At 34.2% G+C, this 26,432-nt stretch overlaps 1 protein-coding gene across 1 annotated transcript in view; it reads left to right on the forward strand.

Annotated features, from left to right (window-relative positions):
- The window catches only part of TBC1D32 (TBC1 domain family member 32), a 73,412-nt gene that overhangs the window by 42,591 nt on the left and 4,389 nt on the right, over positions 1–26,432 (forward strand). Inside the window, exons 25-30 of the mRNA XM_065736806.1 lie at positions 199–292; positions 6,206–6,331; positions 12,425–12,508; positions 23,104–23,173; positions 23,991–24,106; positions 25,019–25,173. Coding sequence (XP_065592878.1) covers positions 199–292; positions 6,206–6,331; positions 12,425–12,508; positions 23,104–23,173; positions 23,991–24,106; positions 25,019–25,173 — 645 coding nt within the window. The remainder of the gene's footprint in view (positions 1–198; positions 293–6,205; positions 6,332–12,424; positions 12,509–23,103; positions 23,174–23,990; positions 24,107–25,018; positions 25,174–26,432) is intronic.

Raw genomic sequence — 26,432 nt, forward strand, 5'->3', positions numbered from 1 at the left:
CAAGTTGTGGCTCAAAAGACTTGTGGATTTTGTGTCCATTAACTTTTTATAAGTTACAAAGTATTTCATCTTGCAGTGTAGTATCAACCGTGATCTCCTTGCATAGTCAGTAGTTCAGGGAACTTGACCTGTGTAGTAATTGGGAAAATGCTATTAATTCATCTCCTGTCTTAATTTACATTTTTATCCTGTTTCTAGGGCAATGATCCATATCCGTGGCCAATGTTTTCATCATTCCCTTTGCCAGAGTGCTATCTTGCAGAAGTTCCTAGGAAAGCTGAATTCAAACAAGGTACATATAAAGCATGCAAATGCTGTAGATGTTGAACAGGCATCTCCCTCAATTTATTTTTGTTTGTTTTTTGTTCTTTTTTTCCCCTTAGATTGTAATCTTATGAATACCTAAGGATTTTTTATTGTTGGCTGCATTGGTAGCTAAGTACTTCAGTTTGGTTTTGCTTGTCTGGCTTTGTGCAACTGTCAATATGCAAAGCTCTGTGTAGAAGTCTAATTCCTATGCAAACCTCAAGATTAACCTTTTGGCTCAACTTCGGTGGGTGACTCGTGAGATATATTTATATCATTTCTCTAGTAACTGAAGCAAGACATTATGGTTAAGCTACAATTTTTTTGTATACTATTTCCTTGATTCAGATCCCTGTGTTTACAAAACTTGGTGGTGTGTGAAATAGACAGCATTTAGGATAGTCAATTTCCACATTGAACATCAATTTGGAATGTGGGCAGACTGAAGAATCCTTTGAAGAACTATCTAGGCACAGCATTTTAATTCATACAGAGAATCCATTTTAAAATTTTAATTTGCATAGACAATCCAAAAGAACAAGCTGAATGAGTTACAATAAATAAATCTTTCTTTACATTTGTTCATGTTCATTATATACTTGAAATGTAATTATTAGAACTTATTTTTAAATTTCCTCAGCTGATGTTGATTTTCAGAAGAGATAAAAATTCTACATTAAAAGTAGTCTAAAACACATTATGTTTATAAACATCTAGAAAAATAAAACAGCTGTCAAAATCTATAGAGTTTAGTTTAATTCACTTTTCTGATAAGTGAGAAGACAATATGTTTATAAAACAAAGGAAACTACTTCAGTAATACAAGACAGAAGATAATTGTCAGTTGAAGCTAGAGAGGTGTGGCTACTGCAGTCTAAGGAAAACATACATTGGAGGGATTCTAGAGCAGAGCTACACATTGTGGCTTTGAGTTGTGATATGTGAGTATAGACTGAAATCAGAATCACAGAATATTCCAAGTTGGAAGGAACCCACAAGGGCATTAGCTCTATACAACAGTGCTTAGCGGTAACTGCAAACATCAGCGTGTTACCAGCATTGTTTTTTCTCCTAGAAGCAAAACATAGCATTGTACCAGACACTCTGAGGAACACAATTCCATCCTAGCTGAAACTGAAAGGGTGTGGGCTGCAAAGTCTGATTAACTGTAAGAGAATGAGCAGTGCCAACTCTGTGGTACCAAGGCCTGAAGCCTGCTTTTTAGAGGGTTTTTTAATTGTTATAAGTGACACAGTATTATTGTGCCACAAACACTGGCACCAGAGTATTTTGCTTCACTGGGTTAAAAATTAATCATAATTTATGCTGATAAAGTTAATAACTGCATTTCTCCATTTCATAATTGTACTTTGAATGGGTAGATTCACCCTTCTGGGATGTTTGTGGAAGGCGTGGACCATTGTGTTTGAGGAAAATCTTTGGTACTTCATTCTTTACAAATGCTCCCATTTTGCAGGAGTTTGGCATTTCTGTGAATGATACATGTGGCTGTAGGAAAAACAAACTTTACAAGTCACAATTTAATATACATTAATTATTTCGGATAATGTTTAAAGTTGAAGAACTATTGGATAGCAGTATATTAATGGCTCACCTCTGTCAAGTATAATTTATAATGAAGCTTCAAATGATTTATACAGATCATTATTTAAGTGTAGAAATTAATTAAGCTACTTCCACCTGTTTACACTGCAGCAAGAGTGTTGCTTTTCTTTTGTCTTAATTACTGAAATAATAATTGAACAAGGTAATTTGAGAAATAACTTTCAAGAGCTTTTTTAAGAGTAGCCTAATTATTTGCTATTCACAATATGACTATTAAAAATAATGGATTTTTAACTTGTAATATTAACTGCTGTAGGTTACTAAAAGTTAAAAAATTTAGAACTGTATTATACTGTAAAAGTCACACTTCTGTTTGCATAGGTAAGTTTTTCTTCTCTCCTAGTTCTGCACTTGAGAGAGCTGGTGATGAGAGTGACTGGAGAACGGTGTCTGTTATTTTTCCTGCAATGTCACAGTCACTGTTTAGTATTTCCTACCTTCATGGTCTTCTCTCTTCCTGAGTTACCGTCCAGAATTGCTACCAAAAATCTTCTGTAATCACATTCCTATCCTTTTGATATTCTATCTCAGCTATTATTTTCTGAATTCTGCCTTTGCTTTATACTCTAACTTGAATGGAAACATGCTGCCATGTTTCTGTTTCTTTAATCAGATTTGTTCTCAGCAGACTTTCCATCTCTCTCTCTCCCTGTGCTGTACCTCTGTCAAAAACCAGCTTTAATATCTTGCCTGTTAGCCTTTCTAGGTTAACACAAGCATCTTCATCTCCTGTGCTTTTGTGGCCTGTCCTTCTTACATGCTTTTTTTTCACTCTTTTTCACACTCAGTTACTGAAAGATGAAGGACAAAAGATGTACAGATCTATCTGAAATATGTATAGACTTTCCTGAAATATATATTGTTGTAAGGGTTTGTTTTCATGCAACAGTGCAATATGATGCAGTTCTGTTATTCATTATTGCTGACATCAGAATTTGAATAAGATACACGTGAATTTTTAGATCTGAGATTCTTTGTCACAGAAAAACACTTCTGTCATTCACAAAATTAAATAAGAAAAAGGTTGTGGATTTTTTTTTTTTCTAAAACACTTATGAATTTTCCTTTTTTTTTTTTTAATGAATTAAATTGCAAAAGGTTCCCTTTAATTATTTCTTCTTATTGTTGAACCTTTTTAATAGCCCACTATAATCTGAAAAGGAAGGTCTTACTTGTTATATAGAGACAAACTCCAAAAAAAAAAATACAGGTCAAATCAAGAGGTCAGGAGGAAGCAGTAGAGATGGTTGGGTCATGGTCTTGAAACCCTACTTTCTTGAAATTAGTGGGGAATTTTTATGGTAGTTTTAATTCAATTATTGGAATAAAAATTTCACCTTGACTTGATTGCTTAAGTCTCAGCTTGTAGTTTCTGATCCTCAGCTGCCAAACTGAATTACTCAATCCTTTAGGAAGTGAAAACTTGTCTAACTTGTAGAAGAGAGTTACTCTGTAGTTCTGAGATTTTCTTCAACCTTAACCTGTTACAGAAATGGCAGAGGAGTGAAAAATAACTAAAAATCCTATTGATAATACTCTTAAGAGTCAGTCCTCTGCATTAATTTTTCATATTCATATAACCTCTTCTAAGCATCAGTGTATGTTATTTGGAGAGATATGAAGTGAGGATTTAGTTATTTGAGGATAGAAATTTCATGTTAATTAATTTGGAAGAGTTATTAATGCTAACAGTTATGATAATCAGCTTTTTAGAAATAGTGTGTTGTTTTAATAAATTTAGTAAGAGGAAGACAATTTACTGATTATATATCATTAAGAGCTTTAGACCAGCTTAAACTATGTGCATTGTAGTAATTCTTTTGAAAATACTTTAATCAGCTTAAAATAATAAGATCATTTGAAAATAGTATTTTTATTGTAGAAACAGTTGTGTTTGAAAACTGAATGCTAAAACACTGTGCACATGTGAAAGAGCAACGGCTTGGCTAAAACACTTTTCTTTAATAAGAAGTCACCTTTTAAGACAGAATTCAATGCAACAGTGTTTGGTGATTTGTTTTAGTTTTGTTTTTTCCAAAACGTAGAAACAAAACAAAGGAGGATAGCCCAGACTGCAATCTTTTCGTTATAATAGGAACTGCATGATCCCACAGTAAAGAGATTGCTTGCAGTTGGAATGAGTTCATATGCCTCGTTACAGGATAAAAACTTTTTTTTGTCCTCAAGTTGACCAGAGAACACTTAGTAATCTCAATTAGTCTAGGAACCAAGTAGCCTGAGGAGAGATGATCTTATTGATTGCTTCCATTTTTTTTTATGGTCAGTATTTTGTGCTAGAATTCTGAGTTTGATCGGTTTTCTCTTACATATAATTACTTTATAAATTACTTAACTTGAAATTTGCCCTGCCTTCAGAGGAAAAAAGAAAAAAAAGAATGAGTTGATGAGTCAGTCCTTTCTATAATATTTACATTTTTAAACAAACATTGGATTTGGAAGGAAACTATTTTCTCTTAGTCAAAGCATATGAATGCATTCTTTTAATCACTACTCTGTATGCACTGTTCAGTGTGCTGCCTCATTGTGTGTCCACATGGCTCTGCTAATATTCATTGTTCAATCTGAATTCAGAAATAAAAATTTTAGTTGCAGAAGATATTTGATTTAAAAAGCTACATATTCAAACTTTTAAGTACAGACATCATTTTGTTGAAACCAGCCTAGCATTTCCATGTACAATAGAGGGTGTTTCCCCATTTGTCACTTTATTTGTTCTGTTTTCATACCTCTGTTTGGGCTTGGCTAGTTGTGAAACTTACTACCTAGACCTGTGATATTTCATTCTAGAAAAATGGTAGGGTATATGTAATTTCCTCTAACTTAGTTGAAATTAGAAGAACAAAATAACTTTTAGCCAAGAGAAAAGAGTGGATATTTTCTGACTTATTGTATTAAGTATTTTTATAAATTATAATACTATATTATATTATTATATATTTTAAATTATTATTTAAATATATGTTAATTTTAAATATATGTTTCTGTATTGTAAAGAAAAAGAGAATATAGCTTTAATAACAAGATAAGAGTGACAGGGAGGAGCAATCTTTAAAATTCTTTGCAATAAAGAGGATTGTTTCTTTTTTTTTTTTTTTTTTGTAATGTACAGCACAGATTTGTTTTATAAGCAGGCCGAGCATGTAATAAAAAAAGTGGTCTTCTATTTTTGTGATTTGCTTGTACCAGAAGACTGTAGTTTAATAGAGTGCAGAGGTAAAATGTCAAGCATTCTCAAGTTAGAAAATGCTCAAATTATTCTTGAATCTTGTCAGCACCAGTGAAGAGCCTGTGGCCCTGGCTGTGGAACATGCTGGGTGCATTTAGATTCTTCAGAGAACTGAGTGTGAAATTCTGTGTTTTTCTAAATATTAATATAAAATTTGCAAGATAGCTATTAGGTCACATTTTAGTGACATCAAACATAAATGTTCAATTAGTCTTTTGCCCCAGTTTTGATTTCTTGTGCTGGAGTTGCACTGGAGATTACTAGCACAGCTATTATAAGAATTTTCATACCATTCAGGATCCAGTGCATTTTCACAAAATTTACTTGATAGGCATGCCTCACAATCTGAAAGCATATATATACATATATACACCTTCATATCCATCCATAGTGTAAGTATTTGAAAAAAAGCAGCTCAGTGAAAGCAGAATTTTTCTGTGGAACACTGTTGCCTTTCTGTCTGGAATGCTTCAGTTAACATTCAATAGGATAATGCTACCACATCACAATTTCATTATTAGTCCAGTAATGCTCAGTGGAAGTTCTTTGCATTCAGATTCTGTGATGAAATTTTAGATCTCAGTGACGAAATTACATGGAAGTATCAAACTTAGTCTTTAAAATAAGTTTTTTGTTTGTTAGCTTCTTTTAAATTTTTGGACAAAGGTGTAATAAATCTAGTGCAGTTACAACATGTACTTCAGGAGCAACTTAAATGTTCAGAACATAGCAATGAATGAAGTCAGTTATTCTGGTCTGTGTAAAACAGAATGTAGTTAGTTTCAGAGACTAGCTTCTCCTCCAGTTTGTCAGTGGATAAGGGATACTTTGTCACATGTGAGTTCTCAAAAAAAAAACACCCAAAAAACCCACTATGCAATAGCTATATTCAACATTTCTGATATTTGATATGGATCTGCTTTGTCTCTGTGGTGCTCTGTATCTAATAACAGTTGTAATTAAGTTTTTTTAAAAAGGAGAAAAAAAAATGTCATTACAGAATAACACTAATTTTATTTCTTCTAGATAAAGATCTTGACAAGCTGTTAGCAATCTTAAAATATCCAGGTGAACAAACTGAGTGGGTGGAAATTTGCAGAAGACAATTCTGCAAAATCATGAAAGTCAGACCAGATATCATCAGTGGAACAAGTGAGTATGACTTACTGAGTTTTCTTTAAAGTTTCATTGAGAGTTATGTTTTCTAAACAAGTAGTGAATTTTGCGTTAAAAATGCTTCAGTGTGATAGTCCCCAGGAAACAAGATTGAACAATTCTAGTAAAAGTTTCTAGAATTTACCCTTACTAAACATTAAAGAATCTGCTCATTCAGGTTCTTCATTTTCATGTGCATTTCTAACAGAGAATAAGCATATACTGGTTAATTGTTATAGATAAGTGAAAACAGCAAACAGAACAAATAAGAAATGAGAAATCACTTGTATGGCATAAATCATCAAATGCTTTTATAACTAACTCACTTGTAATAAAATATTATGCTTGTATAGCAATAAAAAAGCTGGGTGTTTTCCGAAATTGCTGACTTCCAATTCAGTATAAATTCTGATTATGTTAGAATAGTGTATTATTTTGTTTACAGATGGTAAAGAGTTCCCTTCAAATCTTTAGGAAAGCAGCTAATACAACTGTTAATATATAAGAAATATTTTCTATCTGGGATCAATGTAACCCAGTGTCAACGGTTTTCGGGCTGGTTCGGCTGGGTTCTGTGATGACTGGGGCGCGGGGCCCACAGACCTACGCCTTGGGAAAGAGGAAGGGGAAAAGGGTAAAAGGGGAAAAGGGTAAAAAGGGAAAAGGGAGATGAGCCTAAAAACAAAACAGTAGCAATGATCTGAGGAGGAAAGGTCATTTAGTATATAAGATATTGGAATGCAATATAACACAATATAATACAATATAATTGGAATTGAAGCTAATAAATAAAATGAGCAAGAGAGAGTGTCCGATAAACCGAAGGCCTTACACTAATGCTGAAGGCGAGACAGCAGCGAGCACCCACTGCTGAGTCAGTCCCAAAGGGAGAGCCTGTGTCTTGTGACTGCAGACAGATTTTATCTTTCCCTCTGAGCGGAAAATGGAAAAATGCAAAGCAACACAAAGTCCTCTGGGGTACGTAGTTCTTCTCTTCTGAGACAGGTATACCCCAGAACTATCAATAATCCATGGATCTGGGGCATTAACACTTTAACTCCCAAATGCACTACATGATGATATGATGTGGAATACCAGTAACAGAAATCATAAAACCATAACACCCAGCAAATGTGTTTTTCGTAACAGACCTGAATTTTATTGTAATTTGTATAGCTGCATGAAAGCAACATAACAGTTTCAAAATCTGTAAGGAAGTCATTTGTACAGGAACCTATTTAGTATTTGTTAGCAAGGAACTTGTCATTTGTGTAAATGTTGTTAAAATAAAACAAACAAACAACAATAAAAAAACCAGAATATAAATAACTGAATGTTTCTAAATTCTACACCTCTATGCTTATAATTATATTGTAAATGCCCACAAATGCATGTATTCACAAAGCATTGTGAAACAGGTGAACAAATTGAGATTCATGACCATTCAGAAACAACTGAATATGTTCTTATGAGATTCTGCTAGTGAAATAAAAATTAATTAAATAGGAATGATTAAAAAAAAACATTATATTTTTCTAGTAAAAAAAGGTATGTTTCCCTTTCTTGTCATCTCTGAGATCTAGTAGTTCAGTGTATTTTTTTTTAATGCTACATATTGTAAACACAAGTAGTTTGTCGTTGTAAAATCAATTTTGTTTGAATTCAGCCTATTTTCTAGACTGATCTCTTGGATTTTAATAAGTTGAAGATTATTAGTCTGTTTTCCTGTATCTAAAAGGAATTATTCGTTGACAGAACACGCTTTTATAAAAGAAAAAAGGCGAACAGAGCATACATTTTAAGGTAGACAATTTACAAGGAAGAAGGAAAGAGAATTCACTTTGTGCTTTGCAGTAGTCTATACATCAAAACCTGTGGAAGTTATCTTCAGCAACTTTGTTGGAGGTACCAGAAGCTAGAATTTTAGGAATAAAAGAGAATCATTAAGATTTCTTAACCAGAAGATGAGGGTTACTTCTGAATAACTGTTTCCAATGTAGATGGAACTGTAAGTAAAAGTGAGTAAGAAAGCATCCACAGAATTGTTAAGCCTGGCAGGGAATTTTGGAAGGGCATAGGTCTTGCTCTCCCCATCCTTTGTGAACTTCTTAGTCCTTTTGTACAGTTTCCTATAGTTTTTATATCCTTCTTGTATCATTTCACTCACAAATGCACACCTTGCTCAAGATAAGGCCACATCAGCCCAGAGCAGGATGGGATAATCCCTCTGCCAGCAGCAGTTCTGGACCTGATACACAGCATGATATAGTTGGCCTTCCTGACTGCCAGAGCACACTGCTGACGCATTTTCAACTTGCTATCAGTCCGAATGCCCAGACTGCTTTCCCTCTAGCTGCTCTCCAGCCTCTCAACCCTCAAGTTACACTGGCCATGCATGCTGAATCTTGTTAAAGTTCATGTGGTTGGTGATTCCCCTGACCTATAGTTTGTTAAGATCTTTCTGGAAGGCCCCTCTGTTCTCGAGGGAGTCAGCAGCTCCTCCCAATTCAGTGGTGTTTGTAGACCAATGATTGCATTGCCTTGCAGGTGTTTTTCAATAACTCAGAGGTCTTCTGGATTCAAAGACAGTGAAATACTGTTTTTAGAGTCTTAGACTATCATGCTATTATTTTTGATTCAATTAGATGTAGATACTTTCTGAGATCTGCTCTTGTTGAATACAACCAATTTCAAAACAATATTGCATTCGCAACAGAGGGTTTTAGAATAATACAAAAAATACATTTTTACCTTGTTATGTTCTTATTTGATTTTTCAAGGAAGCTTGTTTCAGGATGAGGGAAACAGCAGGTCTTCCACATCACACAGAAGGAACAATTGCAGATGAGACCAACTCTCTTCTGTCTCTCAAAACAGTTTGGAACAACTTCCAATCTAGCATCGCTCAATAACTATAGGATTTGAAAGAGTTATTTTCCTCTTAATGAAAATGTTACAAGTGCATTGGTGTAAGATATGCAACCTTCATCTCCAATGGAATTTCTGTCAGAATTTCTATTGTCTTTTTTTCTTCTTCTCAAACAGAATGCCGGTATATATAGTATTTTCTGCTGTTGTTTTTATGTTTCTGGCTTAGATTCCTCAGAGCAGTATTAGATAACCTCGCCTGGTTGGTTCTTAATGAGACAGTTTGAGACATAGATTTTTTACATTAGTGTTCTTCTGCTTTTTAGAAAAAAAAAATTTGTATTACTTTCCTTTTGTACATTTGTTCCTTAAGGAGAAAAAAAAAAAAAGCATCCTGCAGGAATACAGCTGTCTTAAGTGCATGCTATAGTAATTTACTTGGTTTAAATCTTTTCCATTAATTTTGTATATGTTTACATACTCCTGACTTAAAATTGTGTTTATTTTGGATATACAGCTTAAATTTGCATGAGATAATTGTAAGTCTTTCAAAAACTTCAATATTTTTATGCCAAGCTGTCATAAAGTAAGAAGATAAACATTGCCAACAAGTTGTTGGGCCATGACATTCTGTGTACATGAACATAATATCTGCATCAGAACGTGGGCTATTATAACAACACTCACTCTGCTGTACAGTGAACATTTCTGAATTTTGTTTGGCTGTTTTTCCAGTAAGTAAAAAATCACTGAGCCAGTTTCCATCTATTTAAAGATTTCTGGAGTGTGTTTACGTGGGAGCTAAATGATATAGCATTAAAGGAATAGAATTAAAATAACTACTTGTCATTTCACATGAACATTCTCTTGAAAGAGACAATGTCCTATGAAAACCCTCTATTTATGTGTTAACTGAATTTGTGTTGATAAACTCTAATGCATCGTTTCCTCCATGAAACTTGATTAAAAGCTTTTCAGAGATCCTGATAGGCATGCAAATAAATACTTCCAAATGGTTGAAATCAATTCTGTGCTTGAGTTTCAAAAAACTGCTTAGTGGTTATTGAGCTGTCACTTCTCCTATGAACTTAAGCACTGAACTGAAATATTTGATTGTTAGGTCAAGCATGTGGATGCCTTTGAACAGAAAGGGAAGAAAAATACAATGTACTAACTTGATTTATATTTTCTGAATTGTCCAATATTGTATTCCTTTAACAGAGCTCCTGTCTGTTACTGTAGGATGGCATATTTCAGTAATCACAATACTACTAGTCATACAGTGAACATGCACATAGTTAAAAGTTAATTTTCAGTTGTTTTTTTGTTCTTGTTTCATTTACATAATATTTTTTACATTGACTGTGGACCAAATTTCACTAAGTGTATTAGTGAAGTTGTAAGACTGTTTATTCTCACAAATTGAATGACCTGTTGCTCTTCTACAATTTCTTTTTTTTTTTTTTTTGCTAGACCTATGTGGTTTATTGAAGCTGTGATTAAAATAGTTATTTTTATAAGAATGTATAAGAATATAAATTATATGTTTAATAATTTTTGTTTTTATTTGGTAGCTCTTTGCATTACAGAATTAGTTTTGTTACTGTTGGAGCTGGCTGGCTCTGTGAATCTGTGTTTAGCTGTTGGAAATTTTACTTTTCCTAGGAAGGGACCTCTCACCATAGTAATAGCAAAACTAAGTTTTTTTTAAAAACTTCTTATGAACTCATTCATTATAAGTGGATTGATGTGTTAGATAATTAATATAAAAATAATGATTTAATGTCAGTGTTTGTTTAAAATAGCCTGAAGAAAAGTTGATTATTGTCTTGAAGGTTGTTTTCTTTTTTTTTCTGGCATAATGAGTGGAAGCTCTTTTCCTCCTCCTCTTCATGCATGAAATAGCTTGCATTGCAGACTCCTTCTTTGTTATGATTCCTGTTAGCAAGGCTCATTCAAGATATTTCTGTTTCTCTCCATTGCCATCTACAAGACAGCTTTTTATGCCATGTTCATGCTACTATGATAGTTGTACAGATTCCCACTAAAATGATTTATTGGAATTTTCCAGTTTTAAAACAGAAAAATTTCCTGTGAATGCATAGTTTTTTGTGCGGGAATGAATGAGTAGGGGCTGAAGATACAGCACTATTAGATTGAGGTTATGCCAAGGAGATTGGAATGTTCAGATTTAAAAAAGAAAATGCCACCAGCAGCAACTCTTGTTACTCTCTAATCATGTTTCGTTGCTTTCTGCTGCTTCAAGAAAGAATGTATATCACTAGTCTTTAAACCCAGCTTATGGCAACAGCAGGAAGTTTGGAATAGCATTTACTCATCAAAAATGTTCAATGGTTGCTATATGTTGAGTTCTTTGTGTGTCTCATTTCAATATCAGGATCCTCCATGCGATATGTATAAAGGCTTTCTTGTATCCATTTGTGTAAAGTTGTAGTGTGTTAACTTGAAGGAGCCTCAAACTTTCAGAACTGCAGAATCACAAATATTTTGTTGTTTTTTTTTTAAATGATCTCTCATTGAGAGCTGCCACTAATTTCCTGACTAACATCCCTACTAATCAATTTCAGCAAGTGGTTTATCTGTGTATGGACTCTAAGTTTCATGGCAAGAACTGAAGAAAGCTGTAATAATCATATTAAAGTGGAGAAGTTCCAAAAATAAACACTCAAAAAAAAAAAAGTATTTCAAAAGGAAATACTTACATTTAAGTGTGTAGTTTTTTATCTTGTGATGACATATATGGTTTTATATTTTTTACTAAAACCAGCACTTAAAACATCATTCACTTTTGTCATCATCATTTTGGGGTGGTTGGTTTTTTTTTGTTTTTTTTTATATCTATGCTCTCAGAAACAAAGGAAATAAGATACTATAGTTTAATAATACTTAATTTTCATTTTATATTGAAATAATGGAATAAATTCTGAATTAACCTTTTGAAGATTTAAGGATAATATGGAAATTTCTTTCAGTTTATACAGAATATATTCTCAGTAAACCTATTAAAATTTAATTTAAGTTAGGAATGGTGTTGGTAATGTAAAAGCAGAATGTATGCTTTGAATCATTCCCCCGTAAAAGCATGAATAAACATCTAGAAATTCAAATATCTCTAGTTACATACTGTCATTTTGTTAGGCAGTGTAGGTCTCCATTTCATTCACCAACTTTAACATTTTAATGTTTCTCTTCTTTTTGCAGTTTTGGCAGAATTAATCGAAAAATTCGTTTTACGTCTTTCTGAGAGTCAGTCGAATTGTTACTTCAGTATGGGAAGCTATGAAGGTCAGTTTTCTAATAATTTATTCCTGTGCAGAGTCTGTGTATTTAAATTACTTTCCTTTAAAATGCATCTAGCATTCTTGGTGTTGCTGAAAATTTTCTTCAAGAACTCACAAACTCGTTACTTATCTGATGGGAAATACCTAAGTTTGGAATGAAATATGATGCACTTGAAATAGTGCAGACAATTATTAGGGATGCTTTCACATTCCTACACGTCTAATGGAAAGGAGATGCAGAACAGTTAAGGCTGTGATTCAAAGTATTTGTTTATACTTATTTCAGGTAAAAAAGATTTGCAGATCTGGTGGCATAAATATTTAAAATAGCATAATCAACCTGGCTCACCTTTTGAAAGCCCTGTATTATATAATCAACCTCAAAGTATGCCATTTATATTGCATTAAAAATATACATTGCAGAACTGCAATTATTGACAGTAATCTGTGTTAGTTTCATACGGATGTCATGCTTACAGCCGAGAATAAAGGAGAAATGATAAATTTAATTTATTCTGAGTGTGAAGTAATGCATTTTAATATTTTGAAGCACTTGCAAAATCAGAAAATACAAAAACATTGATGTTTGCTGGAAGATGCAGTTTCATTCTTTACTATTTGTAAAGACTTTTCTCTTAGGTTGTAATTTACTCATTTGGAATCTTAAGCCTGCCACTGACACTAAAGAAGCAAGCCTGCTTTGGGAAGAACCTGTTATTTGTACTGATATTTAATTTTTACGATCATAGCATGCAACTACAGTGTCCTTGGAGACTTCAGACTTCCCTTTGAAGTTTGAAAACATAAAACCCTGTTAGTAATTTAGAGCTTCTCTTTCTTTTATATAGTGACCTTGCCATTTAGCCATCTACTAACTGAATACATGCTAACAGAATAATCTTTATTTTATTTGAGAATCTTTAATTTAATGGAGAGAGTTGCTAAAGTGCCATTTCAGTCATTACTTTTTTCCTCCTTACAAGCTCAGTTCACATAAAGTTGCATTGCAAGATTCTTCTAAATCCTCCTCATTAAGAGTTTTTTGTTGTCCTGCATCATTTTGTCACTTATAATTTGACTTCTCAGGAGGCATACAAGCAACAGAGAGCTTTTCATTGTCTCATAAAACTTGCTTTTTGTGTATATCTGACACATCTTAGTTGAAATTATGGTTTCAGTCATTCTCTTAAAAGCCCACGTAATGTCTTCAAGACATAAAAGATTTGACATCTGGACTGCTCATCTTGCTTCTCTCATTATATCTTTCTTTTTAGGTCATAGTTTAAGGTATGATATAATCTCCAATTATATGGAAGGCTCAGGTGCATTTTCTTTTTCTGCTTTGAGGATACTGTAGCCCACAGACAACTTTTCAACACACCAAGCCAGATTTCTTTTTTTTTTTTTGTTCCTATTACATTTTTTAATCAATTAACTTGGTCTGTACGAAATGTCTTTTTTGGTTTTTTTTTTTAATATATTTTATGCATTCTTATACTGGCACTACTAGACATTAATTCTGAAAGGACTTACTTGTTTACAGCTCTCAAACAGAAATTGCATGATGCATTGTGTCCTCAGTGCTGCAAACTGAAAAAAAGTGAATCTCAGAGTTTAGCAGTATGCAAAGTCCTCCTCCTTTTCTTTGGGAAGATTTTTTTGTTTTCCTACATAATTTAAAACAATTAGTTTTATCAGATTTTCACTCTCTCTAAACATATATTCATGTCCTTTTATTGCAAAGAATATTTCAGAAATGCTAAATGCAAAATTGAATCCTAAGGTGACTGAAGTAAATAACAAGAGTTTGAAGCTAAAGTGAAAATATTTAAATTGAGAAATTAAATGTAGTACTTCTGTCTTTCACAATAAAAAACACTTTAAAAGCTGGCTGATAAACAATTTTCCATGAAAAATGTTTTTGATACTCCATGATATTCTAAGAGAAACTTAAAAATGGGATAGTGAGAGGCCTTCTGAATGATAGTCAGTAACCTGGAGTTTAGTTACCAATATGTAATGTAGGCAAAGGTCAGGTGTTCTTGCTTTCTCTCCCTGTCAGTTTTACCATTATCACACATTCTTTCTGTGAAGATTTCTTCAGTCCAGGGAAGAGAGTTGCTCAGTCAAACAGCATGATTCATCAAAGGTTTATTTTGCATTTGATTTAAAGATAATTACTAAAATTTCATAGTGCATTATTCAGATAGTTTAGCAATGAGTAGTGTCCAGGAAAGCTAATTAAGACCAATAAATTCATGCTGATTGACATGAAAGTGAAACAAAAATCTGTTTCTAAAATTGAATCTGTGATCAAACATCACTCTGAAACAGCAAAAAGGGCTTGACTGTATGAATCAATTGAATAGCTAGATTGACGCTCATTTCTGTTTCTTACTTCATAAAACATGTAGTGTGGTTTTCTGTGAAGACAGGGAATGTGCTGTGAGAACCCAATTCTGTACTGTACTTCCAGTGTTTGTACAAAAGGAACAAATAACACCCTAAAATCTTTATCAGATTTATTTACTCAGAATTACTTTTCTCATTCTCTCACTGAATAATGTTTGATCAGATTTATATATATTTCCAATAAGTGTATGCTAAAGTATGTGAAGGGTTGGAATTTCTCAAAGGAGAACAATTCCTTCTTGAATTACTTGTTCTTTCATATTATCTTTCCTTTATACATGTGTAGTGGTTTAACCTAGCAGGTGGCTAAGCACCACAGTATCCATTCACGCGCTCCACTCCGCTTCCTCTTAGGAAACAAAGTGGAACTTGTAGGTTGATATAAAACTACTTTCTAACATAAAGGAAAAGAATATAAATGTAGTCATAACTATTACATATACATATATGAATGTATATAGCAAGTGATGCACAACCAATCACCACCCACCAACCAATGCCTAGCCACCTCCTTGAGCAGCAGAAGAGACCAGATGAACTCTGACTGCCTTCAGAACGCCTTCTGCATGACATCATATGGTATAGAATATTTCTTTGTTCAGTTTATGTCAGCTGTCCTAATTCTCTTCCCTCTCAGGTCCTTGGGCCCTTCACTAAGAGTGGCCTTGGGTCTGTATAACACTGCTTAGCAACAGCTGTAAGCATTGGTGTGTTATCAGTGTTGTTTTTGTCCTAGAAATAGAACAGTATCATACCAGAGACCCTGAATAAAACAACTCTTCCACCTGAAACTAAGATAATATGTGTGTTACCTAAGCTGAGGTCTTAAGTTGCTGTTGAGTAGAGATATTGTTCTGAATTAGGTAGAGCTAATGAGTTGTTAGAAGTAAGTTGTTATTCCAGATATGTCTTTCTAGCTCCATATCTAAGTAAGCCAAACATGTTTGGCAATTGCATGTGTCCACCGTTCTGTCTCTTGAAAAAATTGAGGTCTGGAGAAACGGTTTCTAGCGGTTGTGTAACTTTAATTAAAAAAGCCACACTTTTCATAAAAGTGGATCCAATTTGTCAGCAAAAAGCACAGATATTCAGTGTTTATCATGTTCCTTAAAATGAAGAATAGATTATCTTAAAAAAAGGACAGCTTTCTAAACCCTAGGTGGTTGTAATTAGAATAGCACAGTCATCCATCTACTGTGGAATCCCTCAGGATTTTAGTCCATTATAAAATCTGTAAATATGGAAAAATCAAATTAGTCTTATTATTTTGAAGATAAGGAGGAAGGAAAAGTAACTGATAAACTGCTTTCTGCTTGTAGCGTTTAATTATAAACAGTAACACAAATCTTAAAGTTTACTTTTTTTGCTTAGGAGCATTGATACTGCTGTAATGTAGATTCAGATGAGGAAAATAACATAGAGTATGTATGATATACATTAATGAACTCTGTCCATCCTCTTTCCCAAGATTAATACTTTACAGTTTCTTTTATTCTCTAAAAAGACACAGTCACTAAAAGAAGCATTGATGCATAGCTCTAATAGATGGTAGAGTGGTCTATTTGGTCCTTTCCAACCGAAGCAATTCTATGATTCTGTGTCAAGGATTTGAAATATGCTATAGCACTAAAATGGGCATTATGTCTTAGAGACTGTGAACTGAAATACCTTCTTCCTGTTACTAGTAAATTGCAGTTCATTGAAAAAGAAATGCTTTGTAGAAATGTATTAGTTTTCTCAAGGTTCCAACAAATCATTTCTCAAAGAATTTCACTTGCAGAGTCATCTAACCTGTTAATGTCATGGTCTCCACCATGTGTTGCAGATCTCCCAAGCTAAAGAATGCTGTGACCTTTCAGGGTTAACTGTTCTTTTGGTACTTCTAGTTTTGCAGATGACCCTGTAGTTGAGCTCTTCACTCAACTTTATCTCTGAAACTGCTGATGTAACAGAATCTCAGGTATTTCAGGCCTTAGCCATAAAACAGATGTAATGCTCTGTTCCTCTCTCTAGTTGAGACTTAGTTCTCAAGCTGAACAAAATGTCAAAGCTTTCTACCACTCAGTAAACTTACTCTTCTAAGGATCAAGTGAATTGGATGATGAACTGAGAAATTTCAAAAATGTCAATAGGAAGCTTCTCAGAAGGAGTAACAAATGAGACATACAAGACTACAACACAAAACAGATTGAAATGGAAGGAGAAAGAAGGGCATTATTTTCTTACTCCTGCATCATTTGTTGAATGCTCTTCTTTAAAGATGGGTGATGCTAGCAAAAAGCATTTCACCCTTTGCTAGTTCATATGTAACTGAAATGAATATGTAGTTCATCCTTAATGATGCTGCCAAAAATAGGTTGTGTGTTTACGGTGAGTAATACTCAGATAAGAAATTCTAGATACAAATATTTTGATCTTCTGTTGTTATGACAAGGAGTCTTTCTCATGATTTAACGGATGCTTTCAGAAGTCACAGTGGAAATATATTTGACGTTACTTAGCACTGATGAGGAGCCACTCTCTCTCCATTCACAGTTTAAGTCCAATAATACTTTTCTTTGAGAAAGCATTTTTTTAGAGACATTTCATACAATGAGTATGAGATTCAGGCTCTCAGAAGTGCTCTAGATGAGTGATTTTGTGGAGCAGATGATTCCATCAAATAACAGTAGCAAAACAGCATAAGAGAGAGTAGCGAGAAATGTAGGATTTCTATTTTACTCCAACTCCATAAAATGTTTTAAAATAGCTATACTTTGTAAAGATTCTTGAAGCACCTACAGAAATTATGCAGGCAATTCTGACCATAGTGGGATTTTCAGTAACTGCAGTAGTATTACTTACATTGCTCCTATGAATCAAAAGTAATTTCCATCCAAACAAAGAAAATTAACAGTTCTTACCATCACTGAAGTTAAGAAATTAGCACTTTGCAGTGGTTATTTATACAGCCATAAAAAGATTTGGCCCGAACACCAGGGAGAGAAAAAAGGCAAGTCAATACTATAACAGTTTTCGTAAATTTTTTCCCCTTAACATAAAAGGGGAGCCAAAAGTTTCTTTGTGGTAACGGCAGTTAGACAGAAAGAAATTATTGCCTAAAGCCCATACATATATGAAATGTGTTGTAAAGCTATTTCAGCTTGGCATATAGTCCTTTCAATGTGAATGTAATTCAATGCCGCCTATCTTCTGACTCAGCTGTATTCTGACTTGGCTTCTTTTTGTGGTAAGGGGGAAAATGAAGAAGAAAACCTTTTGGATGAGTTGTGAAATGTGACAAGTTGCTGTACTGAAGTCTAGTCTGATCAGGAGGGACTGTGTGCTACTTAACTCACTCTGAAGTGTCTAGCTACAGAATGACTTTCATCAAAGTAGCATGGTGAGCTGTTTGCAATCCAGGAGTCTCCTAGAATGCATTGAGGATAATTTCTTGAGTCAGGTAATAGATGGCCCCACCCACTGCACCAGAGGAGTGTAGATAGGCTTGATCAATGGGCCCAAATGAACCTCATGAGTATCAAGAAATCCAAGTGCAAGGTCTTGCACCTCAGTCAAGGCAACATTCACTACCAATACAAGCTGGGGGATGAAAGGATTGAGCGCAGCTCAGCTGAAGAAGACCTGGGGGTACTGGTGGATGGGAAGCTGGACATGAGCCAGCACTGTGCCCTTGCTCCCTAGAAAGCCAACCATATCCTGGGCTGCATCAAAAGAAGCATGGCCAGAAGGTTGAGGGAGGTGATCCTGCCTCTCTACTCTGCTGGTGAGGCCTCACCTGGAGTACTTTGTCCAGTTGTGGAGGGAATCTGTAAGAGATTATTATTTTTTATGCCATTGCCTCAAAGCTTGCTGAGGAAGGAGTCTACACAAGTCCTGGGCAAGGGTTGTGAATTCCTTTGTCTGAGGGACAAGCCCAAGCAAGCCTTAGCCAAGGATTGAGTAAGTCTTTGTCTGAGATACACAGATGGACATGTCCTGGAGCAACAAGACAGTGATGAGCCACAGCTCAATGGCCGGAGAACAGTCTTTTGTGTGGACTCGAGATAGCCATCTCAGGAGGTACTCACATGACACTTACCCAAAACTACCCAGGGATGTCGCATCGGCAGGAAAAATGGAGGATAAAAGAGGGATCAACAACCATGAGGATAGGTGTTCTGCCATCGGAACCCTCACAAGCTGATCACTGCATGCTGATGGACTCCCTCCTGGGCCTTCTGCTTCCTCCTGGACTTACCCTGCCACTCCTTCCTGGTAACTGCTTGCTGCCCGAGGTCAGCCATCGCTGCTGCTGCTGCTCTCCCCCCTGCTCTTCTGCCTTGGACTATTGGAACAGCGTGCAACGGGACTGCTGCTGGATCCAGGTGGCGACTATCCCTGCTTTATGCAATTCTTGCTTCTTTCCTATCTTTTCTATTGCTCGCCTTCCTTTCCCCATCTCTCTTAATTGGTAATATTGTCTGTCCTCCCCTTCCTCATCTCCCTGATTAAGATTTGTAATAAACTGGATGGACCAACATTTCAACCGTTGTTTCATAATCTTATGTCAGGTATACATAGAACAAAGAACCTCCTCTCCCTCTTATAAATTGGAGCAAGACAGAGTCCTCAGTACAGGAGAGACATAGACCTGTTAGAGCACTTCCAGAAGAGGGCCACGAAAAGGCTTCAAGGGATAGAACACCTCTCCTATGAGTACAGGCTGAGAGACCTGGGGTTGTGCAGCCTGGAGAAGGGAAGTCTGTGTTGACTGAATAAGGGGAAATAGTTTCAAGCTTGAAGAGGATAGATTTAGGTTGGATGCATGGAAAGAAGTCATATACAGTGAGGGGTGTGAAGCTCTGGAGTGGGTTCCCAGATAATGTGACGGATGCCCCATTGCTGGAGACTTTTAGTACAAGGCTAGGCTAGACTCATAGCACCCTGATTTAGCTGTGAATGTCCCTGTTCACTGCAGGACAGTTGACAAGGTAATCTTCCAACTCTAAGGATTCTACGATTGTATGAAATACTTACTTATAGTAGAAAAATATATCATTCTACATTTTTTTCACATGTAGTGTTCTAATTGTTTTGTTTATAGTTATCACTGGCAATTAATAGTTTGCAGTCCTTGGTGTCTCAAGGGAAGCATTGTTTCTTCTGAATCTAGTTTTATTAAACAGTAAATTTCTATAACAATTTTAGAGTAGGAATACGTACATTTATTATGATTAGTTTCTCTAAAGGGTGCCTGGTAAGTTGTTAATGTAAAGTATTGACTGTAAAACTAAACAAAATGTATCGTTTAAATTTTAAAATTGTCCATGCCTACTGCTGTTGAGATTTTTTAATGCATTCTAAAATAAGAAACAAAATCAACTTTCAATTATTATTACTATTTTTTATATTGTAAAGCTTTACAGCTGCTGAAGAAATATGTGGGATTCTGACATCCAAGTCAATAGTTTTGATTTATATTAATTTTCATTTTAACATTTTTTTCATTTTTGAAGTAAGTGTTAAAAACCTTTTCAACATAGGTTTTTGTTTCATACAATAAATACAAAGGAATTTGCTAATACAAATTAATTCCGTTTAATAATAGTCACAATTCTGTATCATGTTCACAGTTCAGAGAGGTGTTTTGTCCTTTGTTTGACAGTAAATGACATTTTAGTTTAGAAATTTCATCCATTAATACCTTTTGTTATGAAACCCACTGTTTTTCAAGAGTTAGTTATCAAATGTATTAATAAGTTTCTGTTAAATGAGTTGAAAGTAAAACTAAATCCATAGTGTCATGAGCACTATTTCGGTAGTGAAATCACAACATACTCCTGTAAGCTTGCTAGTCAGCTTTTGATTCACGGATTGCAATATGCAGTATCTTCATACTCTTAACATGTTTTCTTTTAAGTTTAATGGAGCATTTAAGGTTTGTAGGTCCAGTTTTTTATCAGTAGGAAGTTGTCCTAGTCTTTCCAGTCTGTTATTGGAAAGCAAAATGAAAAATCAAATGTTTAGACCCAGGAGAAAGAACCAAAATTTCTGCACTCATATTTTTTAGGTGTGAATTGCTAGTAACTCAACTGTGTAGTGTACAGAGCTGTGCTTTTATCACATACCCTGGCACAAAAGCAAGTTTTTGCCTTAATTAGTTAACTATACACCAAATAATTATTTAGTCCAAACTCCATGTTAATTTTATCTCCTTTCATGATACAGGGCAGTATCAAAGGGAAAAAAAAATCAAAGGGGAAAAAATTTACTTTTCAGCAGCTAAGGAATTATTACAAGAGGAAAAAACAAGGCAATAAGGATCAATGAAATCAGTTGTATTCTTGTAATGTTAATAAGAATCAAGCACTCCTTGCTTGTTGTAAGCTGTTACAGAATGGAAACAGTGTCCCAGTTAATGTGCTCTTTTATGGCTGTTTCTTATCACACTGTTGCTGAACTCTGATACCAGCTCCAACATTTCCAGTCACAGGAGGAAATCCCCTCAAAATGGAGACAGAGCTTACTTGCAGTTAAGGGATTGTTGTACTATCTCCTTTTCTTCTGCCATTCAGTATGGTCATGCCAGAACTGAATTAGCCATTTAGTCATAATATCCTTCTTCAGATTCCCCCTTATTTGTTTTATATATCAAAGAAGCTGTCATGGTTTCTGGGATATAATACAGCTCTGATCTTCACAGTTGCAAATAGGAACCTGGCAGTTAGCTGAATGTTAATTTGGTAGTTGCAGCTTGAGTAAAAAGGCAGCTTGAAATAGAAGGTGTATAAAGATAAGGAATGTTTCATACATGTCCACAGCATTTTCACTGACATTCCATGTGATTTTCTATCCTTTCAAATATTGTGGTAGGTTATGCATAAAACACTTGAACTTCTGAGATAAAAAAAAGAAAAATGTTTTGGACCTGCTGCAAATATTTCAGTCTCATCAGCTTATTCAATAAATTTATCTTACTGAAAGACTCAGTTGATTTTTCTTATGTATAAACATCTTTGTCAAAAGAGAGGTTAATTTCTCAGGACCTTGACAGTTAGATCATTATCTTCCATTAAGATTGTGATACTATTTTTCTATTTTTTCTTATCATACTTCCTCTGCTCAAATTTATTGCTTCAGTGTCAACTGTAATGTTGTTGTATTGTTTTATTCACTGAAGTTTCCATCAATGTATCGTCTTTGTATTTTTGTTTTCCTTGACCTTCCTAATCAGAAGTTTAAGTTCTTCCCCTAACCTATAGATATTTCATCTTTAATGCCTTAGTCCCTGTTTGCTTACCAGGGGCATAGTGTTTACCTGAATGGATAGCCAGGGAATCCTTCCATTTAATTTTTTTATCTGATGGAAATGATAGAGGAAAAAATGAATATAAAATGCATTCTTAAAATATTATTAACGTAAGTGATAAAGGTAAAAGTCTGATTATCATTAAGTTCTGCTGCTGTACATATTTACATTTTTAACAATTTTAACAGAATTTATAATTCTTTTTAAATCTTGTCTGAAGTATCTTAAAGGTTTAAGTCCTTAATATTTAACTCATAGTATTATGGGATTAATATTTTTCTGAAGTGTAGTTACTTTCACTGAGATGTGGACAGAAATGAGACAGAACCCTGTCTTTTAAATTTAAAATTTATTTTTGAGACAATATTACTAACAGAGTTGTTGGCTTTTTTATTTCATGATTTATTAATTTCTTGTGTGATTTCATTTATTATTTAAGGAAATGACACTGTGAAAGAGAAATTAATGGTATTGCAAGATTTTTAAAATCCATCAGCTATGAAGAGATTCATATCAAAGTATAATTTTGTTAATGAGGTTAGCTTCACAGGTAGGAGACTTTTTAGGCCACTAAGATGGTAGGGAGCAAATTGAAAATGCTGCATTGTCTGATTTCTTGGCAAGAAGGTATGAAGCTCTGCCAAGAAATGCGTCTGAAAAAGATGTTTGCTCTCATAATGCTTTAAAGCTGATAACCATACTAAAAGTGAACATTTTCTTGTCAAGAAAGTGCTTTTAATTAAAAAAATAGAAGTGTCTGAGGAATAGTTTCATAGTGCTTACACTTCAAATAGGAAGAGTTCTCCAAAATGTGGTATTCACACATACAGGCTACACATAGGTATTCAGTTAAAATTATATATTGTATAATATTTTATTTTTTTCCTTTGTTTTAGGTGCAGATGCAGATGTGAAGAAAGGAAGCCTTTCATCGGTGCAGCAGCTTGGTATTGAAATGACAGTCAGGTACATAAAAATATTTACCCACTGTGTTTCTAGAATTTATTTGATTCTTATGAGGTGACTTTAATGATATTTAATCCTTTAACTCAGTGCTTTATACCTTCAAAATCTAAAGATTATCTTTTGAGAAAATGAATTCCAACTTTCAAAATGAAAAAGCTATTAGTACTAATTAAATTATCTTTTCATATTATATACCTTATTATCCTTGATGGCTGTAAAGGCTAATTGTAACTTGTTAGTAAGATTTACTGCTTAAATTACATTATCTTGAGTTATGTTGTTTTTTTTTTCTCTTCACTTTGCTTCTCTGAAGGGTTCTGTTTAGTTCAGCTTTGTTATATATCGTTAACACGTATTGCTTGGTTGGTACTTCACAGAGCTATGACGATGGAAGAGTTAATGTCTGTGTATGCTTCCACAGATTGTTATCTGTAGCATTAATATCTGAATTCTGACACCAAGAACTACCTATAACAATAGATGGAATTCTAAGCAATATACATGAGGAAAGTGAATCTTAAAAGTGTATCATTAGAGTGCTTGCTCCTTCCCACCACAATTTCTAAAATTTTGAACTAAATAGAATTTAGGTGAGGAATTCTAACTCCCAAGTAGAAAATGTTTGGGTTGTGTCCTTCCTAAATGAAGGATAGTAGCTTTTATTAAACCATTTGTATACATCTACTGTATCCTGTTTTTGATGATCAGTGCTGTGACTTATCTTTTACAGGCCTATTAAATAAGAGCTCTCGGTTTTGTTTGAAAATTTAAAAAATGTATTTAACCTTAGTTTTGTTTTTTTAACTTTCTGTGTTAGATATGGAAAATATCTGAACTTGTTAAATGAACATGCTGAAAATGAGCTGTGCTCTGTGTTGATGAATTGTGAGCAATTTCTGAAACAACAGCAAAGAACTGTGGTATCCTCACTGCGTATCCTTTCATAACAGTAGTGGAATTTGAACACTCAATTTGGGTTTTTGATGTATGTGTAATGAATACTGAATGAACAGAAAAAAAAAGCTCAGATTTAAAAATGTTAAAATGGACACTCAATGCACTCTATAAAATCTTTCACCTCTTGTTCCATTTTTTATTAAAATGGTGTCTCATTTTTTTTTGTTACACATCTTTCCATCTGTCGTAAGGAGTCAGGAGCAAAACACCTTTGAGCATTAATAAATATTTGTGGTATTTCCACAGTATCTACAGTGTTAACGATATTTTCACTGTAATAATCCGTGCCTGTAATTTGGTCAGCAAGAATTTTATGACCTCTGACACTTTTAGATGTACTATACAACTTTTTTCTTTATAATGAAACAAAGATAACCCTTTCTAGCAAGCTATTTTTCTTCAAGTGTTAGACTTACACTGAACCACTGAAGTACTCTTCAGGCTTATTGGTGAGAATATAATTAAACTTTTTTTCTCATAGCTTTTCTTTTGTTTTTCTTTTTTCCTTAATCTTCACAATTCCCATTTTTCCTCCTCTTCCTCCACCATTCTCAGTTCCCGTACTGTAGGCACACTTGTTTTGATGTAAAGGTTTTGTATTTTACAGATTTCTCTTGGGTTTTGTTTTCTTTTGCTGATTTGGTTCAGTTACTTACAGACTGGAAAAAAAGTAGACTACAGGGAAAATGGCTCAAATAATTATCTTATTTTATCTGTAGAGACAGGTGTGCTTTCTAGAAGCTGCTTTCTGTGCAGCTGTATTCCCCTGTAACATCTATAACAAAACAGCTCTTAGTTTTGTTTTGACCTAGGGGAGGGAGGAGGGCTGGAATTCCTGCATGGCAATGCAGAGTTCTTTACTTGAGTTCCTTGACTGAGAAAATGCAGGCTGTTTGCAGGAACGCTATGCTGGCTATGACTGGTTTGCATCTTCTGTGTTCCTCATAATGTCAGGAGATGGGGAGAAAACTCTAACATTTCTTCAGCAATTTTCTTGTCTTCTTGTTTCAGCATTTCTCTGGATACCAAGACTGCACTTGTCTGTAAGAATTTAAAAACTGATTCTTTCTGAAAGACAACATTAAAGTTTTTCAAAGGAGACTTCACCAGTTTCCTCAAGTGTTCTTATTTTATTGCATTAAGTTTTCATTAAAGTTCTCTAGCTGAATTTGTGACATGAAAGATATCCTCAGAAAAATACAGATTTGACGTTTGTTTAAATGGTTGTTAGAGAATAGTTAAATAACAGGTGGACTGATGGCAAGGCGATGTTACTGAATTTTAAATTAACCTTTTTTGTGTGTGTGTGAATGACCTTTTTTTTATTAGTGTGCAAGTTCATCCATTAGCTTTTTCAGTAAAACTCAGTTTTATGGATAAATCTACTAAAATGTATTTAGTTACTTTGAAAATTATTACTGCCTGAATTCCAAATGCTTTACAATTTGAAATTATTGTAGTATAGGCAGCAGGATTTTAATATTTGATTAGATGTTGCGTCATCTACGTAAAATAAAACCCTTCCAGCTTGACTTTGTGCACTGTCACATTGGCTTGAATGTTTTGACCATAAGCTACAAAAACTGTGAGTTCTAGATTTTGCATATTTCCTCTATGAAGTTCTCTGTGAATGCAAATTAGTCAGATTTTCATGAGAAATGACTGTATTGGTCCACTCATGATGCTGAGTTCAACCTTGAAGCTGTTTGCACAATGCAATTTTGCTCCATTATGTGAATATAATTGTGCTGAACATCATCAGTACTAAGAACTTGTCTTCCATACAAGAACTAAGCGACATTGCAGGGTTGCTGCAGTACTAACATTCATTCTCAGTACTTAAATGATGTCTCTTTCACAATATATCTTGAAGAAACAAAGAGAAAATTGAATAATTAACCTATTTGCATAATTTCCACAATGTAAAGTAATATAAAATGCCAAAACATGAATGAGGAATTATTCAGCCATTAGGCTGTAATGCTGCCTGCCTCGGGAAGGTGGAAAACTCCAAAGGATGTACATTAAATTTCATGCAGTTAGCCAAAGATTCGTTAGCTAGAAACCAAACATTGACATCAAGAGCTTTCTCTACATGGCTAACATCTGTTCCTTCTGTAGCATAAAACAGAGTTTCACTTGTACAAACTGTGTGTATTGAGAAGCATGCATGTAGGAATCAACATTAAATACCATAGAATTTCCACTTTTTATCCACCAGTGAATGGGCAAAGAAATACAACATAAATTAGTATTTCTTTAAAATACATTAACATTTTCTCCATCCCTTATTTGAAAATTA

This window comes from Cyrtonyx montezumae, unplaced genomic scaffold (genome assembly GCF_038088225.1).
Source record: "Cyrtonyx montezumae isolate F1298 unplaced genomic scaffold, pur_monq_1.0 scaffold_0, whole genome shotgun sequence".
In the NCBI taxonomy this organism is placed as follows: Eukaryota; Metazoa; Chordata; class Aves; order Galliformes; family Odontophoridae; genus Cyrtonyx; species Cyrtonyx montezumae.